Here is a 24,138-nt window from a genome sequence, read left to right as displayed (position 1 = left end):
AAGATAATGTTTATTAAATATCTGCAGTGCACTGCAGTACAAATTGCCTTTCAGGGCAAAATTAAATAAGACAAAAAAAGCCAAGAAATGGAAGGAAATTGTGTGGAGATAACAATCTACCTTCATAATTAAGGAGGCATATCATTCTCAAAGGCCACCATTCATCATTGCTAAACGTAAATGAATAGTGGTGCCACACAAACAGGCTGCTAGTCACTTCAGCTCTAGAATAAACTACAATTTAATCTGTATACAAGGTAGAGTAAGTGCCAAGTTCTTTGAAAGGCTAGATACAGATACTATTTTAAGAACAAGTATTTTTGTGAGATTAGGACGACTTTGGATCAGAGGTAACCGTAACAAAGGCACTTGGGAACAATAAAAATAACCAAGTCCAATAAACATTATTTAGCAAAACCTAATCAAGAATGAAAATACATTCATTGTGATTAGTACCCATAACCCGAGGAAACTAAAAAAAAAAAAAAAAGAGAGAGAAAAACTAAAACCAAAGAGTGTTTGGGGTGCATTTACCAGTGGGAGACCATTTTCTCAGCATTTCATTTGGGTAATGTTATACAAGCATTTGATTTTAAATAATTTTTGTCCACTTTCCTTAGAGAGAACCTCACCCAAACCATGATTTATTGTTGTGGAGTAAGAATCACAGCTTCGGAGCGGAATGGTTTAACAGGGAAATAAAATTGAGGTGGATTTAGCTTATTTATGGAAAAAAGATAGTTTGGTTTTTTTTTTTGTTTGTTTTTTACTGAAGCAGTTTTATGACCTGAAAAATCACAATTTAGCCAATACTTGTTATAAAATTGTAAAAATATAATTTCTAAATTTTATATTTGGCCTAAACTTACAAAAACGTTTGCAGTCGGTAAACAATTCACTGAATAAAGCAAACCAGGTAGTCTTTTGATGTGCATACAGGAACACATCTAGTGGTTGACATACATTTTAACAAAATATTTTATTTATAGACACTCTCAGTGTAAAGTCAGTAGGGTCTAATAAAAGAGAGTGAGCAGACAATCTAGAAGAGGAGTTTGGTACCTGTCTAAAACCATGATTTTGAAACACCTAAGCATCCTTCACAAGATCAACAAGACGTAAACAGTGTGTGATATGCCAAGCTGAAAGACACCAAGTCATGGAAAGAAAGTGCCTTCTCATCTGGCCACCATGAGCCGACACCAAGTGAAACAAGATGCTTAATTAAGTGAATGATAAAAATAATAGAGGAGAAGGGGGGGTGCTGCCAAACCCAGTGTTTGTTTATATGATGGCATGCTTGCAGTGCAGCAATATCCTTTATCTGTGCTAGGATGGGAGTAATTAAAAAAAAAGTACATCTTGGATGAAATATTCAACTCTGCAGAATTTCTCCAGTCTGAAACCGTGATAGTTGATCCGTGGTATGGCAGGACAGTATTAACATCAATGTCCATGCCAAAAAAGTCCTAAACACAAGACAAAATAAATACAATAGAGCTACGCTGTACTACCTATTAATCCTGAAAGTGCTGCTAACACAACATTTAATTTGATGTTATGTATACAATAAAGTAAACAAACCCAGGTAATAGACACACAATGAACAATATATTACATATTACTGCATGCTATTAGTACACAGTATCCTACCTTTTGCCGGAGTGGGGTAATCCAAGGACAATTCCGGTGTCTGCGAAAGAAAGACATAACAGTGAAAATACTAAAACAAACCATGCACTAAACATGAAAAGATTCTTATTGTGATTAATCTCCAATATGAGAAAGTGTGCTCAGTATCTAGAGCTTTTAGTGACAATAGTAGCTCTAAAACAAACGTGTGGGAATACCCTCTTTTCCACACACCAAAGATAGTACAAAACAATATAAGTGATAAACTTATATATAGTGGTGGAGTGTTTAAATAATTAAAAAAAAAAAAAAAAACTTTAAATACGTCAACGTCAAGGCAGACCCCCCTAAGCGGGTCCTACACGGACTATTCACTTTGCTTCCTTGAGCTTCTGGCAAAGATATCTCTACTGCGACAGAGAGGGGTATTTTTTATATACACCCCTATATACTTATTAACCCTTAATAGGGAACACATGGGATGGAGTAACTAAATGACCTCCATTTGTTTAAATATACATAGGGATAAAGTAGAGAGCGCAGATAACTTTTTTTCTTTGGTTTTTACTAAATGTATTGGAGCTGATGTGTACTGTGGTCGTTGCTGCCGCCCAGGAGTGATGGAGTGAGCGCAGGACTTTTCTTTTTGTATTTGTATCCACTTTTTGTATCACACAGCTAGGTTACAATGCTGCCACCCATCCCATGTGTTCCCTATTAACCTCTTAAGACCGGGGGGTGTACAATTACGTCCTTTTTAAAGCAGCTCTAAACGCCGCAGGACGTAATTGTACGCCTTCCGGTTTTTTGTTACTTACCCGGTCGCCGGCGATCCCACGCTCCCCCCCCACGATCCCACGGACCTCACAATCACATGGCTGGGATAGCTGGCTGCTGCATTGCCAGCAGGGGGACTAACTGTACTAACAGTTAGTCCCCACTGCTGGCTGGAAATCAAATTCAAATAAATTAAAATAAGTGTAAAAAAAAAAAATATATATATATACTTGGATCATTTTATATATATATATATATATATATATATATATATATATATATATATACACACACACACACACACACACACACACACACATACACTGTCTAGGTGTATTTTAATAATATATATATATAATTATATATATTAATATCAAATTACACGTAGACTGATACTGATATTTGTTATATATTTATATAGAATATAAAAAAAATGTAAATACGTAAAAAAATTTAATATAAAATATTAAATATATAGATGTGTTTTATTTCGTTCTAACTATATTGTGATATTAATACATATATATTTATATCAAAATACACAGAATGAAATAATATATATACGTATATATCACTATATAAAAATATTCAAAAAAATTATATATATATATATATATATACACACACACACACACATATATTAATTCTACACATATATTAATGTAATAATTTTACATAATTAGGTATCCTAATTAATTACAATTAGCAGGACCTGCCTGACAACCCATGCCGAAAGTATAGGAAATTTAATTTGCTAGCACTATATTTAACCCTATAACTTTCCAAGACACCATAAAACCTGTACATGGGGGGTACTGTTTTACTCGGGAGACTTAGCTGAACACAAATATTAGTGTTTCAAAACAGTAAAATTTATTACAATGATGATATCGCCAGTAAAAGTGAAGTTTTTTGCATTTTTCACGCACAAACAGCACTTACACGGACGATATTATTGCTGCAATACTTTTTACTGTTTTGAAACACAAATATTTGTGTTCAGCGAAGTCTCCCGAGTACAACAGTACCCCTCATGTACAGGTTTTATGGTGTTTTCAAAAATTACAGCGTCAAATATAAGGCTTGTGTTTCATTTTTTTCACATTAAAATTCGCCAGATTTCTTACGTTGCCTTTATGACCCTATGGTAGCCCAAGAATGAAAATTACCCCTATGATGGCATACTATTTGCAATAGTAGACAACCCAAGGTATTGCAAATGGGGTATGTTCAGTCTTTTTTAGTAGCCACTTAGTCACAAACACTGGCCAAAATTGGCGTTTTTTGCATTTTTCACACACAAACAAATACTAACGCTAACTTTGGCCAGTGTTTGTGACCAAATGGCTACTAAAAAAGACTGGACACGGGGGCGGAGCCAAGCCACTGAACCGAGCGGACGCATGCTACAGCAGCTCCGAGCCGACTAAAGCCTTTATAGCCGCAAAATCGGGTCTGAAAAGCCCTAATTCGCCGGCAAATCACCACAAGCCCTGACCCACAAGCCCATGGGTAAGAAAAACAAAAAACAAAAATCCGACAAACCACATATGGGCATGAATATCGGAGACCTGTGGCGCCAGGCCAGGAGTGGAGCAGGGCCCGAGATGGCCGACTGCTCAGACGCAGATACTGAAATATCGGAGGATTACTGCATGGGACTGCCAGAGGGGAATACAATGGAGCCGCAACCCACCATACCCTCCACCTCTCCACCGGACTCTACTCCGGTAACAACGACTATCATGAGAGAGCTCCTTGCGGAACTCAGACGGAACCTCTAGGCAGATATGGCCCAAATCCGACAAGAGGTTCGAGGCCTAACGAACCGCATGGAAGTCATAGAAGGCAATGCCCACAAAAATGCCCAACAAACATCCCAACTTCAGAAAGCGGTATTAGACCTGCAGGCACAACAGGCCAAAACAGAACAGAAGATAGCGGTGGCAGAGGACCAGAGGCACAGCCTAAACCTCAAGATAAGAGGGGTGTCGGAGGAGACTCTGGAAGATAAGACACCACACCTGCTGAGGCGACTCCTCGCAGCACTACTGCCTCCCAGGCAGGCAAAGCAAGTGGGCCTAGAGGGGATGTTCCGCCTGCAAAAGTCGTCAAAAGCGCCGAGCTCAGCACCAAGAGACCTCCTGGTGAAATTTAGGTGTAGCAAAGACAGATCAGCAGTTATGGGAGCTGTCCGGAATCACTCACCTTACACCTTTGAAGGAATGCAGCTCTCGTTCTTCACGGACTTATCGGGATACACCATGGCCTGGAGAAGGTCGTTGCAGACTTTCACAACCCTGCTTCGTGCCAGAGGCATCCTGTATCGATGGAGATTGCAGCACACTTTAGAAGTCCAGCATGGCACCGAAACACACCCTATCCGGGACATGCAGGAAGCGAGAGGCCTGTTACCGACCTTAGGACTGTCCCAGGACGCTTTGAAACCGGTTAAACCGCTCAGCACGGCCCCGGCGCCCCACGCGTGGAATCCGGACACAGTGCTTCCTTTTGTGCCTCTGGAGACAAGGCCAGATGCCTATGTGGCGGTAACCACCTGAATGGCCATGGGCACTCGGCAGAGACCGGCTGATACCAGCCTACTAGGACTGGTGACCACTCCGATCACTAATGTTTAAATGCTATAATTATTCTTTCATATATTACTTTGTTTTTCTCAACAAAGTACTGTGACCGATGACCGCACCCCCCCACCCCGTGTACCTACAGGTCAACTTATGACCCCCCCAAACATTGACACTGGCCACGCAACGCTGGCAACTTAGGCACCACGCTCTGATCCAGGTCCAGGCCTGGAGGTACAATGCTCCCCTCGGGAGCAGAACAGGGACGAGACACCACCCTCTACAGTCCTAACACACATTATACAGTTAAATACCGTTTAACCCCCACGGCTGCAGGCCCTGCCGAGAACCTCTGAAGTAGCCCTCCTTTCACTTCCATAGGCAAGGCATATACTCTTACCCACAGACTACCTCCATGGACTCACAGCACACATCCAGAACCCCAACTAAACCCCCTCCCCACCCCACCCAGAGGGGAACTCCACCACACGCAGGACGACCGCCTTTTTAAAAAAACAAAAAAAACACTGGATGCAAGCCAACTATGGCTCATGAGCACACCCCCATCACATACACTGTGCTGTAAAACTACAGGTCACACTGACTTGCCCTTACACCCGCAATTAGAGACCTACCAATGACGCTGTTTGCCAATGCTTCCCCTCCACGCACAAACACTTAAAGAGTTTATAATACCAGCTAACACAGTATTGCAGACTGGGTTGAATGTCCGTTTGACAGATGTTTTAGGTTTTCACTTTTCTGTAAAAAACAAAAATTGTGCAGCACACTCAATGCCGCTATGATCCGCTGATATAACCTGAATGCGTGCTATTGTGGCACATTGTCTATGCATGTTATTCTTATGCACGAGAAAAATAAAGAATTTAAAAAAAAAAAAAAGACTGGACATACCCCATTTGCAATACCTTGGGTCGTCTACTATTGCAAATGGTATGCCATTATGGGTGTAAATTTATTTCCTGGGCTACTATACAGTCTCAAAGGCAACGTAACCAATCTGGCGAATTTCAATTTCAAATGTAACACGCTATATTTGACCCTGTAACTTCCCAAAACACCATAAAACCTGTACATAGGGGGTACTATTTTACACGTGAGACTTTGCTGAATACAAACGTGTATTTTATTGCAGTAAAAGCAAACAGTATTATGACATTGACAGTTAAAATGTCATGTAGAACAAAAAAAATAAAAATCTTATTTTCTCCCATTTTTTTCATATTAAATTATGTTTCATAGCTAAATATTTGATATTAAATGAAAGCCCCGTTGCCCCTGAATAAAATGATATATAATAAGGGGGGTGCATTTAATATGAAAGAGGTGAATTACGGTTGGACAGACATATAGCGCAAATGCCAGGTTTTGTTTACATTTTGTTTCGTTCACAACGTGTACATTTGGCTCCGTCCTTAAGGGGTTAAGGGTTAATAAGTATCGGTCTCATTGGAGATATCTTTGCCAGAGGCTCAAGGAAGCAAGGTAAAGGGTCAGTGTAGGACCCGTCTAGGGGGGTCTGCCTTGACGTTGGCAGGTGGGCATTCCCTCCAGTGGCCATTGGAGTAACTAAATGACCTCCATTTGTTTAAATATGCATAGGGATTAAGGAGAGAGCGAAGGTAACTTTTTTTCTTTGGTTTTTACTATATGTATTGGAGCTGATGTGTACTGTGGTCGTTGCTGCCGCCCAGGAGTGATGGGAGTGAGCGCAGGACTTTTCTTTTTGTATTTACTTTATATTAGAATGCATCTAAATGAGGCAACAAATATTTAAGAGGGGTGAAAAAAACAAAACACAAATATAGTGTAGATTATATCAGTAAGATATGTGCAGATAGATGGTAACTAGATTCACTCACATGGGCTGGAGCCTAAATCGATTAAGTAATTAGCGGCTCTATGCTCTTTAGGGCAGCAACACAACTCTCTTCTGGTACAGATGAACCTCCAAATAGAAAGCCAATAGTGTAGGTACCAGGTATTGAACCCACCTTATTCAGTCAGACAGCTGACCGAGGAAGCTCATTTCAGTAGTGAAACGCATTCGCAGAAAAGGCAGTGCTTACACTGAAACGCCCGCAGGAACAGGCTATAGACACCAGAACAGCTACATCAAGCTGTGGAGGTTCTGGTGACTATAGTGTCCCTTTAAGAATTGCATTTTCTCTTTGAAAATGACTGGCTCCTAACTTCTTTAGCTGGCTCCTAGATTCCAAATAAATTGGTCAAGCCCTGCATTACCTACAATTTCCATTTAATTAAATTTAATTGTATGCAAACGTGTATTAACAAAGTTTTAATTACAAATACAAAAAGAGAAGACCTGCGCTCACTCCCATCACTACTGGGCCGGCAGCAAGGACTAAAGTACACATCAGCCCCAATATATAGTAAAAACCAAAAAAAAAAAAAGTTACCTGCGCTCTCTCCTTAATCCCGCTGTATATTTAGACAAAATGGAGGTCATTCAGTTGCTCCAATGGCCATTGGAGGGAATGCCCACCTTCCAACGTCAAGGCAGACTCCCCCTAAGCGGGTCCTAACACTGAACCTTCAGCCGGCTTCCTTGAGCTTCTGGCAAAGATATCTCTAATGAGAGAGAGGGGTATTTTTTATATGCACCCCTATATGCTTATTAACCCTTAATAGGGAACAAATGGGATGGGGCGGGCATTCCCTCCAATAGCCATTGGAGCAACTAAATGACCTCCATTTGTCTAAATATACATAGGGATTAAGGAGAGAGCGCAGGTAACTTTTTCTTTTCTAAAGTTTGAATTACACTGAAAAAGAAATAACATAAGCCTGACCTGTAGTTTATATTTTATAAGCAGAAAGAGGGAAAAAAAAAAAACACAACAACAACAACTTACAAGCATATAGAATTCAATTAATAATGAATTCAGTAGTCATGAATATCCCCAACTCTCCCCCCTCCCAAAAAAAAGCTGGCTGGAGCAGGAGGAAACCACTCACCCCAAAAGGTTATGCATTTTTTATGAGAAAAGTGGAGATCAGAGGCTTTTTTTTGCTTCTAACTTGGTATTAAAGATGCACCATAACAACCTTTCCTTTTTTATCATAGGTTATGGTATAAGGAGGATCCCAATCTATTTTTCCTGCACATGACTGCTTTTGAAAATAACTGCAGCAGTAAGACAACTCTATTCAATTATACACTGCTCAAAACAAAGGGAACACAAAAATAACACATCCTAGTTCTGAATGAATTAAATATTCTTCTGAAATACTTTGTCCTTTACATAGTTGAATGTGCGGAAAACAAATCACACAAAGATTAAAAAATGGAAATCAAGTTTTTCAACCCATGGAGGTCTGGATTTGGAGTTACACTCAAAATTAAAGTGGAAAAACACACTACAGGCTGATCCAACTTTGATGTAATGTCCTTAAAACAAGTCAAAATGAGGCTCAGTAGTGTATGTGGCCTCCACGTGCCTGTATGACCTCCCTACAACGCCTGTGCATGCTCCTGATGAGGTGGCGGATGGTCTCCTGAGAGATCTCCTCCCAGACCTGGACTAAAGCATCTGCCAACTCCTGGACAGTCTGTGGTGCAACGTGACGTTGGTGGATGGAGCGAGACATGATGTCCCAGATGTGCTCAATTGGATTCAGGTCTGGGGAACGGGCAGGCCAGTCCATAGCATCAATGCCTTCGTCTTGCAGGAACTGCTGACACACTCCAGCCACATGAGGTCTAGCATTCTCTTGCATTAGGAGGAACCCAGGGCCAACCGCACCAGCATATGGTCTCACAAGGGGTCTGAGGATCTCATCTCGGTACCTAATGGCAGTCAGGCTACCTCTGGCGAGCACATGGAAGGCTGTGCGGCCCCCCAAAGAAATGCCACCCCACACCATTACTGACGCATTGCCAAACCGGTCATGCTGGAGGATGTTGCAGGCAGCAGAACGTTCTCCACGGCGTCTCCAGACTCTGTCACGACTGTCACATGTGCTTAGTGTGAACCTGCTTTCATCTGTGAAGAGCACAGGGCGCCAGTAGCGAATTTGACAATCTTGGTGTTCTCTGGCAAATGCCAAACGTCCTGCACGGTGTTGGGCTGTAAGCACAACCCCCCACCTGTGGATGTCAGGCCCTCATGGAGTCTGTTTCTGACCGTTTGAGCAGACACATGCACATTTGTGGCCTGCTGAAAGTCATTTTGCAGGGCTCTGGCAGTGCTCCTCCTGTTCCTCCTTGCACAAAGGCGGAGGAAGCGGTCCTGCTGCTGGGTTGTTGCCCTCCTACGGCCTCCTCCACGTCTCCTGATGTACTGGCCTGTCTCCTGGTAGCGCCTCCATGCTCAGGACCCTACGCTGACAGACACAGCAAACCTTCTTGCCACAGCTCGCATTGATCTGCCATCCTGGATGAGCTGCACTACCTAAGCCACTTGCGTGGGTTGTAGACTCAGTCTCATGCTACCACTAGAGTGAAAGCACCGCCAGCATTCAAAAGTGACCAAAACATCAGCCAGGAAGCATAGGAACTGGGAAGTGGTCTGTGGTCACCACCTGCAGAACCACTCCTTTATTGGGGGTGTCTTGCTAATTGCCTATAATTTCCACCTGTTGTCTATCCCATTTGCACAACAGCATGTGAAATTTATTGTCACTCAGTGTTGCTTCCTAAGTGGACAGTTTGATTTCACAGAAGTGTGATTGACTTGGAGTTACATTGTGTTGTTTAAGTGTTCCCTTTTTTTTTTTGGAGCAGTGTATATTTATATGGTATGTATAGTATACACAGGTACACACCTCTTTGACTATTTCTTTTAAAACATACTTTAAAAGACCATGAGCACTTCTGTTTGATAGTTTTTTTTCAGACACTGGAAATTAAGGTGTAACAGCTACCTGACCACCGCGGTCATGGTGCAGTGGTTTTGTTCCTGAAATCTAAATAACTACATTGTTGTCAAACGCTTACATGTCTTATGTTTAGGTCCCACTGCAAATAATGGCCGCATCCTGATACGATGAGCCAAATTCTTACTTTTGCCTAGTATTTTTAGTGATTATCTACATAATGCCTCACGAGGTCCAGCATGGAACATTCATCCTTTTATAATGTTAAAAAAAAACAATACAGAAAACTTGAGTTTACGTACCCCTATTTTCTGATCTTCCTCACTTTCCTGTAGAGAAGGTGGTGGTTTCCGGTACTCTGTCCAAGCTGGTTCAGTCAACTCTGCTAGGCTACAAGATGAATCCTCTCTACTAAGCTCAGATGAAGAGGATGTTGTTTCTTCTTCATTCCACCCTAAACAATCACGTACTTGATCTTGCAAAGAATGAAGGCTGGGAGGCTGATTCCTTGGCACAGATTCAAGTCTGGCCAGAGGTATGCCCATTTCTCCTTGTGCCAATGATCCGTCTTCACACTGAAAGAGGCTCATCAGTTCCCCAGAGGCAGATTCTGTCCGAAAAAGACCCAGACTACTGGAAGACATAGTGCTTGATTCAGATAAATGAGGAACACCTTGTGCTAGGCCTTTTCCTGTGACTATGTGTAATGGGCACGGTGCACACTCAGTGTGGCCATCCTTGGGTTCTGCATCCCCATTGAGTGTCTCTTTACAATGGCTGGCATTTGGCAAGCCAAGCTCTGCTTGTTCTTTTTGGTGGTCCAACATGGGCAGCTCACTTAGTAGCTCCTGCATATGAAAGGTGTACCCGTGCCCAGAATCCTCCAGCTGCGCATCTAAATCCATACAAATTAAATCTGGGGTGAGCGGAGGCCTTGTGTCCATATCAGGGCAACTGTCAACACGAGGTGGTGCCCTACCCAAAGTGTCACCAAAGGCCGATTCCACTGGGCCATGACATAAATTCTGGCAGGCATTATCACAAGCCTGTGGTGGCTCTGAAAGTAGTCTGTCTGAATTTTCCATGTCAACCTGTGGGTGGTCAGTGGGCATCCTTATAGAACCAGAAGCAGAGCTAGGCACCTGAAATTCCATTCCGTTATCCACAGTGATGGAGATCCAAACAGAGAAACATTTACCCTAGCGAGGAAAAAAAACAAAAACAAAAAACGAGGGGGGGGGGGGGGGGGGGGAAGAGAGAATTATTGTAATATTCATAATAGCTGTATATTCATAATATCCATGACACAATTCTACTTTATTACACATCCTATAAACACGTTCCTATTTTTTTACCCCATCGAAGTTCACCTACAACTAGAAATATACTACCCTTTCCCTATTATGGACTACAACTACCATGATGCTTATTCGTCTATTAGTAAAAACTCTGGTAGGAGTGCATGGCATGGACTGGTCTTAAACAGAGTGAGTGTGAGTGTGTGTATAAAAATATATACAAGTATAGATATATAAAACATAATAGTATCAAGACAATGTTCTTGCCATTTTAACCCCTCCCTCCCCATGAATGCCTCATGCCCAGGCTGCACCCCTTCCCTCCCAGGTACTCACACAGTCCCAGCAGCTGCTCAGCCATGTTGTCGAATTTGGGGAGGGGGGGGGGGGGTCACGCAGAGGATTATGGGATTCACATAGAACCCAACATAAAAGGAACTGGAGGCCAGAGAGTGTGAACAAGCACCTCTGAGTACAATATAATAAGTAGTAACAAGAATAAAGGGGGAGGAGGGGGGTTTAGTTATTAGCAGTTGCTGCTTAAAAGCCCACTTGTATAGAGTGACTGGCTCCCACCTAAATACCCCAGCAGCCAACTTGTCAAAGTGTCTGAGAGGGCTGGAAGGGAGGCGCCACGGTGGCAGATTGAACTACACTTCCCGGCGTGCCGTGCGCGGCAGCGTGACCCGGAAGTGTCTGCACGTGTGGTGTGATGGCTGCCTGCAGAGCGCTGTGGAGGGCTGCGGTGGACCTGTCTCGCCCCCGGTGGGCACCGGCGAGGAGTTACGCCAAGAAAGCGGGTGAGGAGGGAATGTCTCCCGTGATATTCTGTATCCTGTGGTCTGACCGCCGTGTATTGGCCGCTGACCTCCCTTTAACCCTTCAAGGACCAATGGCATCTCAGGCAGGTCATGGAAGGGGGTCCTAAAAATCCTAGAAATTAAAGGGGGGGGGGGGGTGTCAGCATTCTGAATGCACAACATGCTCAGACTGACCCCATCAAACCCTTCACTTCACAAAAAAATAGCACAAAACCTGTTTATAATTATAATTAAAACAGTTTTCCATTTTGGAAAAAAAAAATTAACCTTGTTCCCCCTTGTGTTAATTATGTGAATTTTATGTTCCTTAAACATATTGTGTTAATGTTTTAACCCCTTAAGGACCAAACTTCTGGAATGAAAGGGAATCATGACATGTCACACATATCATGTGTCCTTAAGGGGTTAAAGGGGAAAAAAAAACTTTCATAAAAGAATGTGAAAAGAAAAACGAAAAAACTGTTTAAAGGGAAACTCCAGTGCCAGAAAAACGATCCGTTTTTCTGGCACTGGAGGGTCCCTCTCCCTCCCACCCCCCAATCCCCGGTTACTGAAGGGGTGAAAACCCGTTCAGTGACTAACCTGGGACAGCGGCGATGTCCCTCGCCGCTGTCTCCGCCTCCGCGACGCTCCTCCTAGTGATTACGTCGGCCGGTGGGCGAGACTAATCTCGCTCACCGGCCGAGGAGACCTAATGCGCATGCGCAGAAATGCAGCGCATGCGCATTACGTCTCCCCATAGGAAAGCATTGAAAAATCATTTCAATGCTTTCCTATGGGGTTTTGAGCGACGCTGGAGGTCCTCACACAGCGTGAGGACGTCCAGCGACGCTCTAGCACAGGAAACCTGTGCTACAAACTAGGAAGTGACCTCTAGTGGCTGTCTAGTAGACAGCCACTAGAGGTGGAGTTAAACCTGCAATGTAATTATTGCAGTTTATAAAAAACTGCAATAATTACAGCTGCAGAGTTAAGGGTAGTGGGAGTTGGCACCCAGACCACTCCAATGGGCAGAAGTGGTCTGGGTGCCTAGAGTGTCCCTTTAAGTTGCAGACCCCAGAAAAGATAGGAAGGTGAAAGAGAGGTTTAGTAAGAGAAGTAACCAGTTCACTGACTAAACTCACACAAATTTTAGGAATGTTAACCACAACAACTGTCCTACTGCGCATGTAATCTTTAATGTAAGGTTGACCCAGGGGCGTTTTAGCCGCAAGGCAAACAAGGCATTTGCCTTGGGCGGCATTTTCCAGGGGGCGGCAAAAAACGCCACCCCCAAATGCCTATGGCAAATGCCTTGTTAGCCTTGCGGCTAACTGGGCTGCCGGTCGGGCTGATGGGCCGGGCGGCTGGCGAGGGAGCTCTTCCTCTGAGCGCTCTGCTCAGCTCCCTCGCGCGCCGCAGAGTGAGGCTGGGAGCCGGAATATGACGTCATCTTCCGGCTCCCAGCCTCACTCTGCGGCGCGCGAGGGAGCTGAGCAGAGAGCTCAGAGGAAGAGCTCCCTCGCCAGCCGCCTACCCGCCAGCGCACAGCAGCCCGACCGACAGCCACTGGACCACCAGGGAGAAAGAGACCTCCCCCCAGCATTCCCAAAGGTAAGGAGGCTGGGGGGTAGGTTAAATTAATTATATATTATTATATTATTAAATTATTATTATATTTTATATTATATATTTTATATTATTATATTATATATTTTATTATATATTATATATTATATATTATATTATTATATATTGTATTATATATTATTATATATTAGAGAGTGTCTGTGTCTGACAGAGAGTGTGTGTGTGTGTCTGACAGAGAGTGTGTGTGTGTGTCTGACAGTGTGTGTGTGTGTCTGCTAGTGAGTGTGTGTGTGTGTGTGTGTTAGCTAGTGTATGCGTATCTGTCAGTGAATTTGTGTGTGTGTATTTAGAAGGCGGGACGGGGGTGTCGCGGGGGGGGGGGTGTCGCGGGGTGTGGGAGAGGGGCGCCTGAGTTTTGTCCTGCCTAGGGCAGCACAAAACCAGGATACACCACTGGGTTGACCTTGAATATAAATACATAAATGTATAACCCCTTCTATAGTAATGGACCAGAAAATTACCTTACTAGCGCACTCAAAGTAAAGTAAAACACAATTTAATATAAAAAATTCAAACACAATATAAAAGAAATCAATCACTTGTGCGTAAAAATGTCCTTTCCGAACACAGAAAGCAACCACTTTCAGATACAGTATAAAATAAAGCAATCATTAATGCAGAAAAATGTCCTGTTCGAACTATTAAATAGAAGCCATAAAAAAGTCCAGACCTTATTCAGATGCTCGGCGTCCCGAGTCAGAATATATGATGTTGAAAAAAGTACCTAAGATCCACAAGGATCTGACTTCACCACCGGGCCGGCCAATAATATCAGGGATCAACTCAATTACGTCAAATTTGTCACAATACATAGACACATTTTTGCAACCTTATGTGTCTAAGGTAAAGTCACATCTCAAAGATACGACTCAGATGATCAAGGAAATCGATTCCATTTCTTGGCAAGAAGACTATATCCTAGTATCCACAGATGTGACTTCATTATACACGATTATTGATCACCAACAAGGATGCGACTCCGTGAGTAATGCACTAAGGAGAGATGGAGAACTAGAGGACACACAAATCTCATTCATAATAGAAGGGATTGCTTTCATTTTGAAAAACAATTATTTTCTGTTTGAAGATCAGTTCTATCTCCAGAAGAAGGGAACGGCGATGGGGACTAAATTTGCCCCGAGTTTCGCTAACTTGTTTATGGGAGATTGGGAAGATAACTACATCTGGAATGAACACCCATGAGAAAAGATAAAATTCTGGCAAGCAGTTTACCGGAAAAACCTAAGATTATTTTCAGGGGTGCACCGAATTTAAGAAGGAAAATAACAAACAAACATCTAAAAGGCAAATACGCCCCAATTACAACTAAGAAGAATGTTTTTTTCCACTGCTTGGACTGCATTGCATGCAAAGGAAGCAGGTATAAACAAGCAAAAGGAATATTTGAAGTGATTAAAAGAAACTGTAAGACTAAGACGGAATCTTTCAAAATAAAAGATCATATCACCTGCCAAAGCACTAATGTTATATATGTATTTGAGTGCCCATGTGGACTCCAATATGTGGGAAGAACAAAAAGGCAATTGTATGTCAGAATCAGAGAACATATGCTGAATATAAAGAAAGGATATATGCAACACTCAGTTTCTGCCCACTTTACACAAAAACATAATTCGGATATGAGCCTTTTGAACTTTAAGGGAATTTGTAAAGTGAATAAAAACTGGAGAGGAGGAGACCACACCAAACAACTTGGCATAGCCGAGATGAAATGGATATACCAATTAGACACGCTGCAGCCTAAGGGTTTAAATGCTGAGTTCGAGCTATGCCACTTTTTGGGATAAATTTTCCTTCTAAAATCCAATGGTTATTATAATATGTGGTCTATTTTTATGAACCAAAGAAAGGGCCCTAAGTATATGTAAATATGGAAATCAATAGGTTCAAATTAGCAGAATTTTTGTATATCACCTATATATATTCAAGTTATATTATAGTAACTCTGGATTATAGTAATGCTTTATTCATAATAATACAGTAACATTATTTACTATGTATTTTCCCTTCTTTATTAGGGAAATTTAAACCTGCTAAGGTAGACGTTACCATAGAAACGAAAGTACGTTACTATAACCACGAAAGTAAAGTAAATGAAACTAAATTTTCTTTCTAACAATATGCAATAATAAGTACCGTATATACTCGAGTATAAGCCGAGTTTTTCAGCCCATTTTTTGGGCTGAAAAACCCCAACTCGGCTTATACTCGAGTCACTGTCTGTATTATGGCAATTTGCATTGCCATAATACAGACCGGGGGAGAGGGGGGCTGGCAGAGCTGTAACTTACCTGTTCTGCAGCTCCTGTCAGCTCTCTCCTCCTCTGCGCCGTCCGTTCAGCACCTCGGTCAGCTCCCAGTGTAAGTCTTGCGAGAGCCGCGGCTCTCGCGAGACTTACAGTGTGAGCTGATAGAAGGAGCTGCACAGACCGCGCGGAGGAGGAGAGAGCTGACAGGAGCTGCAGAACAGGTAAGTTACAGCTCTGCCAGCCCCCCTCTCCCCCCCACTGAACTGCCAATGCCACTGGACCACCAGGGAAGGAGCCCCCCTCCCTGCCATATATCAAGCAGGGAGGGGGGACGAAAAAAAATAAATATATAAAAAAAAAAAAAAAAATAATAATAATAAAAAAAATTAATAACAAAAAAAAGGGAGATAAGGACCACTATGGGAGGGAGGGGGGGGTATAAGGACCACTATGGGAGGGAGGGGGGGGTATAAGGACCACTATGGGAGGGAGGGGGGGGGATAAGGACCACTATTGGAGGGAGGGGGGGTATAAGGACCACTATGGGAGGGAGGGGGGGGATAAGGACCACTATTGGAGGGAGGGGGGGTATAAGGACCACTATGGGAGGGAGGGGGGGTATAAGGACCACTATGGGAGGGGGTGGGATAAGGACCACTATGGGAGGGGGTGGGATAAGGACCACTATGGGAGGGGGTGGGATAAGGACCACTATGGGAGGGAGGGGGGTATAAGGACCACTATGGGAGGGAGGGGGGGGGATAAGGACCACTATTGGAGGGAGGGGGGGTATAAGGACCACTATGGGAGGGAGGGGGGGTATAAGGACCACTATGGGAGGGGGTGGGATAAGGACCACTATGGGAGGGGGTGGGATAAGGACCACTATGGGAGGGAGGGGGGTATAAGGACCACTATGGGAGGGAGGGGGGGGGGATAAGGACCACTATTGGAGGGAGGGGGGGTATAAGGACCACTATGGGAGGGAGGGGGGGTATAAGGACCACTATGGGAGGGGGTGGGATAAGGACCACTATGGGAGGGAGGGGGGTATAAGGACCACTATGGGAGGGAGGGGGGTATAAGGACCACTATGGGAGGGAGGGGGGGGGATAAGGACCACTATTGGAGGGAGGGGGGTATAAGGACCACTATGGGAGGGAGGGGGGGTATAAGGACCACTATGGGAGGGGGTGGGATAAGGACCACTATGGGAGGGAGGGGGGTATAAGGACCACTATGGGAGGGAGGGGGGTATAAGGACCACTATGGGAGGGGAGGGGGAAGTAAGGACCACTAGGGGAGGGGAGGGTAAGGACCACTAGGGGAGGGGTGAGTCAGGACCACTGGGGGGGGGTGAAGGAACACGGGGGTGGGGAGGTAAGGACCACTGAGGGAGGAGGAGGGGAAGTCAGGACATATGGGGGGGGAGGGGGCGGCAAAAAATTTTTTGCCTACGGCGGCAAATATCCTTGCACCGGCCCTGCACACACTGCATTCACACACTGCATTCATACACACACACACTGCATTCATGCACACACACACTGCATTCATACACACACACTGCACTCATACACACACGCTGCACTCATACACACACGCTGCACTCATACACACACGCTGCACTCATACACACACGCTGCACTCATACACACACACATACGCACACACTGCATTCATTATACACACACTGTAAATAAATATTCAATTAATATATTTTTTTTAGGATCTAATTTTATTTAGAAATTTACCAGTAGCTGCTGCATTTCCCACCCTAGTCTTATACTCGAGTCAATAAGTTTTCCCAGTTTTTTTGGATAAAATTAGGGGCCTCGGCTTATATTCGGGTCGGCTTATACTCGAGTATATACGGTATATTGAAATCTGCTGAGGCAGACGTTGCTATAGCAACGGAAGTAAATATAAGGGAATAAAATTTTTTTGAACATTCCTGTTGTCTAAAATAAATACATTTTTCAAATCTGGGTATATGAACATTTGCATTTTTTGATGCAAGTCTAATTCTGCTCAGATGTGAGTGACTTTCACTTATTTCCAGTTTTTTATGTAATAGATTGAATATTCAAAGTCACAGTTAAGTCTATTTAGTATAACATCGGTAGCTAACAAAATATCAGAAATGCAAAACTTCAATTAGAAATCATCAGTAATATTCTCGTTCTATGCAATTCTGCTGCTATTGAACCATTTAGTTACATAGCACCCATGCCTAATACATTTATATTTTATTCTAAATATGAGCGTTTGTGAATATCCTGTTATTATTTTCTGCCCGAGAACACAAAACGGCAGTTACATTCAAATCTGCCTGGGCGGGCGTTACTATAGTAACGTTAATCAACAGATTGTAAAATCGCTACTTGCTGGTCAAAACAAGCATTAAGATTCAAAAGTTACTGTATTATGATACATTCTTATCACCAAGTTATACGTAAGTTAAATCTTGTATCTGTGAGCAATTTACTGTGACTAAATTGGTATCGGCAAGCTGCTATATAAGAGAATGCACTTAGACAGACCTCATCCATTGAAAAAGCCGCAGGAGCGGAGAAACGCGTCTGGAGAGGTCTGACTCCCATCACTACAAGCCATAACTCAGATAACAAAAGGACTTTTATTCAATACTTTTTTCAACATCATATATTCTGACTCGGGACGCCGAGCATCTGAATAAGGTCTGGACTTTTTTATGGCTTCTATTTAATAGTTCGAACAGGACATTTTTCTGCATTAATGATTGCTTTATTTTATACTGTATCTGAAAGTGGTTGCTTTCTGTGTTCGGAAAGGACATTTTTACGCACAAGTGATTGATTTCTTTTATATTGTGTTTGAATTTTTTATATTAAATTGTGTTTTACTTTACTTTGAGTGCGCTAGTAAGGTAATTTTCTGGTCCATTACTATAGAAGGGGTTATACATTTATGTATTTGTATTGTATTCTATAGGTAGTTAGGTACCCTATTTAGTTAACCCCTCGCACATTCATTTAATCAGCGCTCCACTTATTATATATTTTTCTGACCTTGAATATAGGCCTACCCTTTAACTGTTAATGTCTGTATTTGTACAGGATATTTTGTTGACCAATGGGAAAAAGTAATACAAACTAAACAGGGGGACAAACCTGTTTTTATTAAAATAAATTCTTAATGCATAACTATACAAGCCCCCAACCCCCCACTTAAATTGACCTGTCAGTGCTCTTCCAGTTACATGATCCCAAGGGCTTCCCTTGTAAAAGAGCTCAACAAGGAAGTCAGGTATCGCCAAGATGGCCATGACCACTCAAGCATCCCATTTACTGCAGACCTAGATGCTATTTCCATGCTCCTGGTAGGAGATGAGTGGCAGTGATAAAATGCAGTGCCAGGCGCCTCTGCAAATCAAAGCCCAGCGTGTGTGGTTATAGAATAGACTCCCTCCTCTTCAAATGCACGCTAACCAGTATTGGTTATTATTTTTACAATTAATATAGGGCCAATGTCTTCCGCAGCGCTTTATAGTATTATAAGAGAGTGAGGCTATTACAAAATGTTACAGGAACAATGGCTTCATCAGGACCCTGCTCGAATTCTAATTTAAATCATTTTAATTCTTCACTCATTCAATTTCAATAATTGCATCTCAACTTTACATTAAAGCCAATCATGTTTTCTTTTTATTGGGGCAATCATCCTACATGTTCCTTGTCACTGCTAGTCCACTCAGCTGATCATAGATACTGATAACATTGTTATGAAGGGGTAGTAAGTGAATTTATTTTTTATTTATTTATTTATTTTCAGCCCTGTATTAAGGCAGACCAGCCTTTCCTTAGTATATGTCCACTTCCTGTATCCATAATATCCATTGATTTAGTAAGCCACTCATACTGTTCCTGCTGCTGTCATCATTACACTGTTGGATGAGAAATCACACACACCAGTCAGCTCTAGCTAAGGGACTGGAAACAAGTCCTACTTATTGCAGGGAAAGTTAATTATTTACCCTGACATACCTTTATCAAGAGAGCATGGGTTACACATTTGCTCTGTCTCAAGTAATTCGATGGTTTATGCTGTTAGAGCTACACAATTGTTTGTGTCTATTTTTTATGTATGGTTTATGAAAGCAGATCCGGATTGGATTGTTTTCCAAGATTTTTGGGATTTAAAGGACCACTCTAGTGCCAGGAAAACATACTCGTTTTCCTGGCACTATAGTGCCCTGAGGGTGCCCCCACCCTCAGGGTCCCCCTCCCGCCGGGCTCTGGAAAGGGGAAAAGGGGTAAAACGTACCTTTTTCCAGCACTGGGCGGGGAGATCTCTGCCTCCGTTCTGCCCCGTCGGCTGAATGCGCACGCGTGACAAGAGCTGCGCGCGCATTCAGCCGGTCGCATAGGAAAGCATTTACAATGCTTTCCTATGGACGCTTGCGTGCTCTCACTGTGATTTTTCACAGTGAGAATCACGCAAGCGCCTCTAGCGGCTGTCAATGAGACAGCCACTAGAGGATTTGGGGAAGGCATAATCATTAATAAACATAGCAGTTTCTCTGAAACTGCTATGTTTATAAAAAAAATGGGTTAACCCTAGCTGGACCTGGCACCCAGACCACTTCATTAAGCTGAAGTGGTCTGGGTGCCTAGAGTGGTCCTTTAACAGAGTACTCTACACACCTTTGTCTGCAACATTTAATGCAACTCTGTGTTTATCAATCATTGATATCTGCATCGTCTCAACTAGAAGGGCACTGTGGACTGGCAAGTGGAAATAACTCATTCCTACTTTGGAATGTAAAATGCATTTTGAAGGGATGCTTGGTGTTGGTCATCTCTAAATAAATGCAGTCACAGTATGTTTGTACATGCCTCTTTGGAAAACAGTAACACAGTATTTTGTACATGTCTCTTTAAAAAAACTATCCTAATGAAAGTTTTGCCTGAGGTCTGTTTATGATGAATGTTGTAGTGTTAGAGAGGTAAATTAAATAGTTTTGACTTTTTTTTTTTTTTTCTCAGTTGTGAAGGGGAAGGGGAAAGGAGTTGCCAAAGAAGTTCTTAAAGGACCTGAAATTTGCAAAGACCCAGCAATCTTGACTACACATGCTATGGGGGTCAATATTTACAAAACTGGGCCAGAAGTGAAATTAAAAGATGATTCTGAATATCCTGAATGGTGAGACAGATGCTGTCATTTTTGTTATTTCTGGATAGAAACAAGGAATTGCTTAAAAAAAAAAATAAAAACACTCCAAGTACCATAACCACTATGCTCCCACCCCTCCCAACCTCCACCATTTCCTATGGAGAGCTGGAAGTTCCTAAGCATGAGTTTCAGTTAACTCTTGTGAGCCAACCTCTGCAATGTAAGGCTAGCTCATTGGAGAGTTTCAGCTGATCACTCTTAGCCAATGAGCTAAACCTTACACCGCTGGACTTAGTTCATATAGAGAACTTCCGGCTCTTCGTAAGAAGTATTGGAGGTTTTGAGTGGTGCCCAGCAAATCCGAACAAGAAGTCAAACTGTTCTAAAATGTTTTTTTTTGTTTTTTTTTTGTTTTGTTTTTTTACAATGGGCAGGAGGGGGAAGGGGCAGGACATTCCTGGCACCATAACCACAATAGCACTAATTTGTGGTTATGGTGCTTGGATGTGTCCTTTTAGGATATGGTAGATGGAATTGTTTAAGATGTTTTAGGTATACTTATTATTGTATTCTATAATATTCAGAGTAATATGCATACCAAAATGATATTTTGTGAATGTATAAGGTTTATAAAAAGGAGACATAAGCCATGGGGATATATACTTGTCTATAACATATGACACCCAACATGGTGGGTTGATAGATTGGTCATGTTTTCAATTAGCCTTTAATGAAGGGAACCTTGAGCATTTCTTGGGGCTTTTGTTCACCTTAAAGGAACACTCCAGACACACAAAAACGCTTCAAGAAAAATAGAAAACTGGGCAGCACTCCAGTATACAAGTGGTCTCAGTTTATTAGAGCATAAGCAACCTCAGTAGTGCACCGTTTAGGCTCCTTAGAGCCTTAATCATGCATGATTAAGGCTCTAAAGAGCCGAAATGTTGCACTACTAAGGTTACTTACCCTCTATATAAACTGAGACCACTTGTATACTGGAGTGCTGCCCGGTTTTCTATTTTTCTTGGTGCTGGGATGGATTAGTGGTGTCAGTTCTGTGAAGCGCCTCCTGGGAGAGCGGCCAGATCGATAAGCTGAACCAGAGTGCGGGGTCGTTTGTTTCCTGGTACATTTCTTGCTATCACATTTGTGACCGTTTTTATAAAAAAAAATCAGCACTTTTATAAAACTTTGCTGAAATGTCTCCCCAGTTATGAGTTAGACCACTCGAGAGATATATATTTTTTCTGCTTACGTTAGCTCCACATAGCTAACGTAAGAGGCAGATGCTCTGTCCCCCTTCTCCATGAGATGTTTCATAGCTCATTGAGAAGCACAGGAAAACTGCGATTGCAGGTGTGTGAGCGGTCACAGCTCAAGCACAAGATGCTTCTCAGTAAGAAGCCACCGATTGGAGTCTTCCCAGCACAGACTGAAAGTCTTTGTCTGAGAAAGAAGCAATGGTCTGCAGATTTTGCATGTTTTTTTTTTTTTGTTTGTTTTTTCTCCAAAGAAAATCTGCATTAAAAAAAAAAACCCAATGTTTTCTTTGGGTGTTTACTAAATTGTTCAACAATAATAAACCCTTTCAATGGAGCTTTCTTTTAAGATTCTATAGTTCTAGGGTATGATTCCCAGCACTGGTCTCTTAGTAATTGTATATTCAAATGTTGTTTAGTTGAAGTAAACCTGTTTTAATATTATTAATAGTTTTAGTGTATCATTACATCACATGCATTTTGATCTTTTCTTAATGATTTGAAAACACAGGTTATTCCAGATAGATCTAGGACCACCAAAAACATTGGAAGAGCTGAATCCAGACACACCTCAGTATTGGAGGCTGCTCCGCAAGTTGCACATGTGGAGGAACAACAGACTTGCCAAGAACAAAAAATTTTGATTGGTAGACATGAGGCTTGAAAGACACTATTCCACTGTCATCACTGGCACTTGCTGTTTTCAGTGGGTCCTCCTGTCCTCTTTACACGAACCCAAATAAATTATTTTTTACTTTGCAAATCAGGAATTCCTGTGCAGTTAATACTTGGATTGAACCTGGAAATGTCTATAATATGCCTAAACAACTTGTGATTGTGTGTATGTTTTAAGTTTTCCATAATTGTTCACATGTTTATTTAAAGTTCAAGATTTGCGTGCCTCAAGACCTGGAATGTCCCCTTGCTGTCTGTGGTGTGGGACCTACATTGTACCCATACCCCCTACTGTTTTACTGTTCAAGCTTAATTAATTCCACTGTGTTAACGCTCAATAGGGTGGGGTCACTGATCTCCCCTTGTTTAGAGTCTACTTACTCTCGCACTGGTGACACAACTATCTTGTATCATACTAAGCATTGCCTGTTTTAGCAGGGGTTTTTTTTTTTCTTCCCCCAATGAGTCTTGTATGTGTGTCACTGCTCTGCCTTTTTCAATGCAGCTGGTGACTGCAATTAGAAGATCTTGTGTGACCAAGCAGAACTTGCCCCTTCTAAGTGACTGATTGCAGAGCAGATTGTTTGTGACAGAGCAGTTTGTGGTATAGGATGGTCTTTGTATAGGGAGTGACCAAAGTTTAGATTTGCTGCAGGTTGCGGTAGGAGTGAGTTAATAGTCAAGACTTTTTAAATCAAGAAATAAACACAATGTTAAGTAAAAATAAAAAACACCTCAAAATAATTAATGGAATCGTATTAATAAGATTTCCAGTATGAGTAGAAAATTGTGTATACAAAAATATCATTATGTATTTTTGACATGCTGTTTAGAATTAAAAGGAAACTGTGTCCTTCATATTATGTGTGACTTTTATGGAAAAAAAAAAATACAAAAAAAAAAAAAAAAATTCTTGTCCAAATTTACAAAGCTGTAGTGAACAATTTGATTTGGGCCTTTAGCAAGCAAGGTAAGACCATTGTTGGCAATAACATCATTAAGAGATCTAGAATTCTTATTACATTATTTCAAGGAAAAATATTTAATTTCTAACATATAATAATAGAACCCAACTCGCAATTCAACTGAAGCATATTCTACCAACCCAAAAATAAAAGGGTAACTATTCAGTATCTTGGTTTTGTTTTGTTTTTTCTTCAATTAAATTATTCAATTAA

At 42.0% G+C, this 24,138-nt stretch overlaps 2 protein-coding genes across 2 annotated transcripts in view; one reads left to right on the top strand and one right to left on the bottom strand.

Moving 5' to 3' along the window:
* APBA3 (amyloid beta precursor protein binding family A member 3) overlaps positions 1-11,609 on the bottom strand; it is a 29,723-nt gene extending 18,114 nt beyond the window's left edge. Inside the window, exons 1-3 of the mRNA XM_063455948.1 lie at positions 11,489-11,609; positions 10,157-11,053; positions 1,654-1,693 (exon numbers count right to left, since the gene is read on the bottom strand). Of these exons, the coding sequence (XP_063312018.1) occupies positions 1,654-1,693; positions 10,157-11,008 (892 nt within the window). The 5' untranslated portion in view covers positions 11,009-11,053; positions 11,489-11,609. The remainder of the gene's footprint in view (positions 1-1,653; positions 1,694-10,156; positions 11,054-11,488) is intronic.
* Positions 11,610-11,745: 136 nt separating this feature from the next.
* On the top strand, positions 11,746-23,055 carry MRPL54 (mitochondrial ribosomal protein L54). Its single transcript, XM_063453313.1, has 3 exons — positions 11,746-11,952; positions 20,900-21,056; positions 22,797-23,055. The coding sequence occupies exons 1-3, from the start codon at positions 11,865-11,867 to the stop codon at positions 22,927-22,929; spliced, it is 378 nt and encodes a 125-aa protein (XP_063309383.1). The 5' UTR covers positions 11,746-11,864; the 3' UTR covers positions 22,930-23,055.
* Positions 23,056-24,138: the final 1,083 nt, after the last annotated feature.

This window comes from Pelobates fuscus, chromosome 5 (genome assembly GCF_036172605.1).
Source record: "Pelobates fuscus isolate aPelFus1 chromosome 5, aPelFus1.pri, whole genome shotgun sequence".
Classification (NCBI taxonomy): domain Eukaryota; kingdom Metazoa; phylum Chordata; class Amphibia; order Anura; family Pelobatidae; genus Pelobates; species Pelobates fuscus.
Note: the sequence above shows the minus strand (reverse complement) of the source record. Positions and strands in the feature narration are given on the sequence as shown.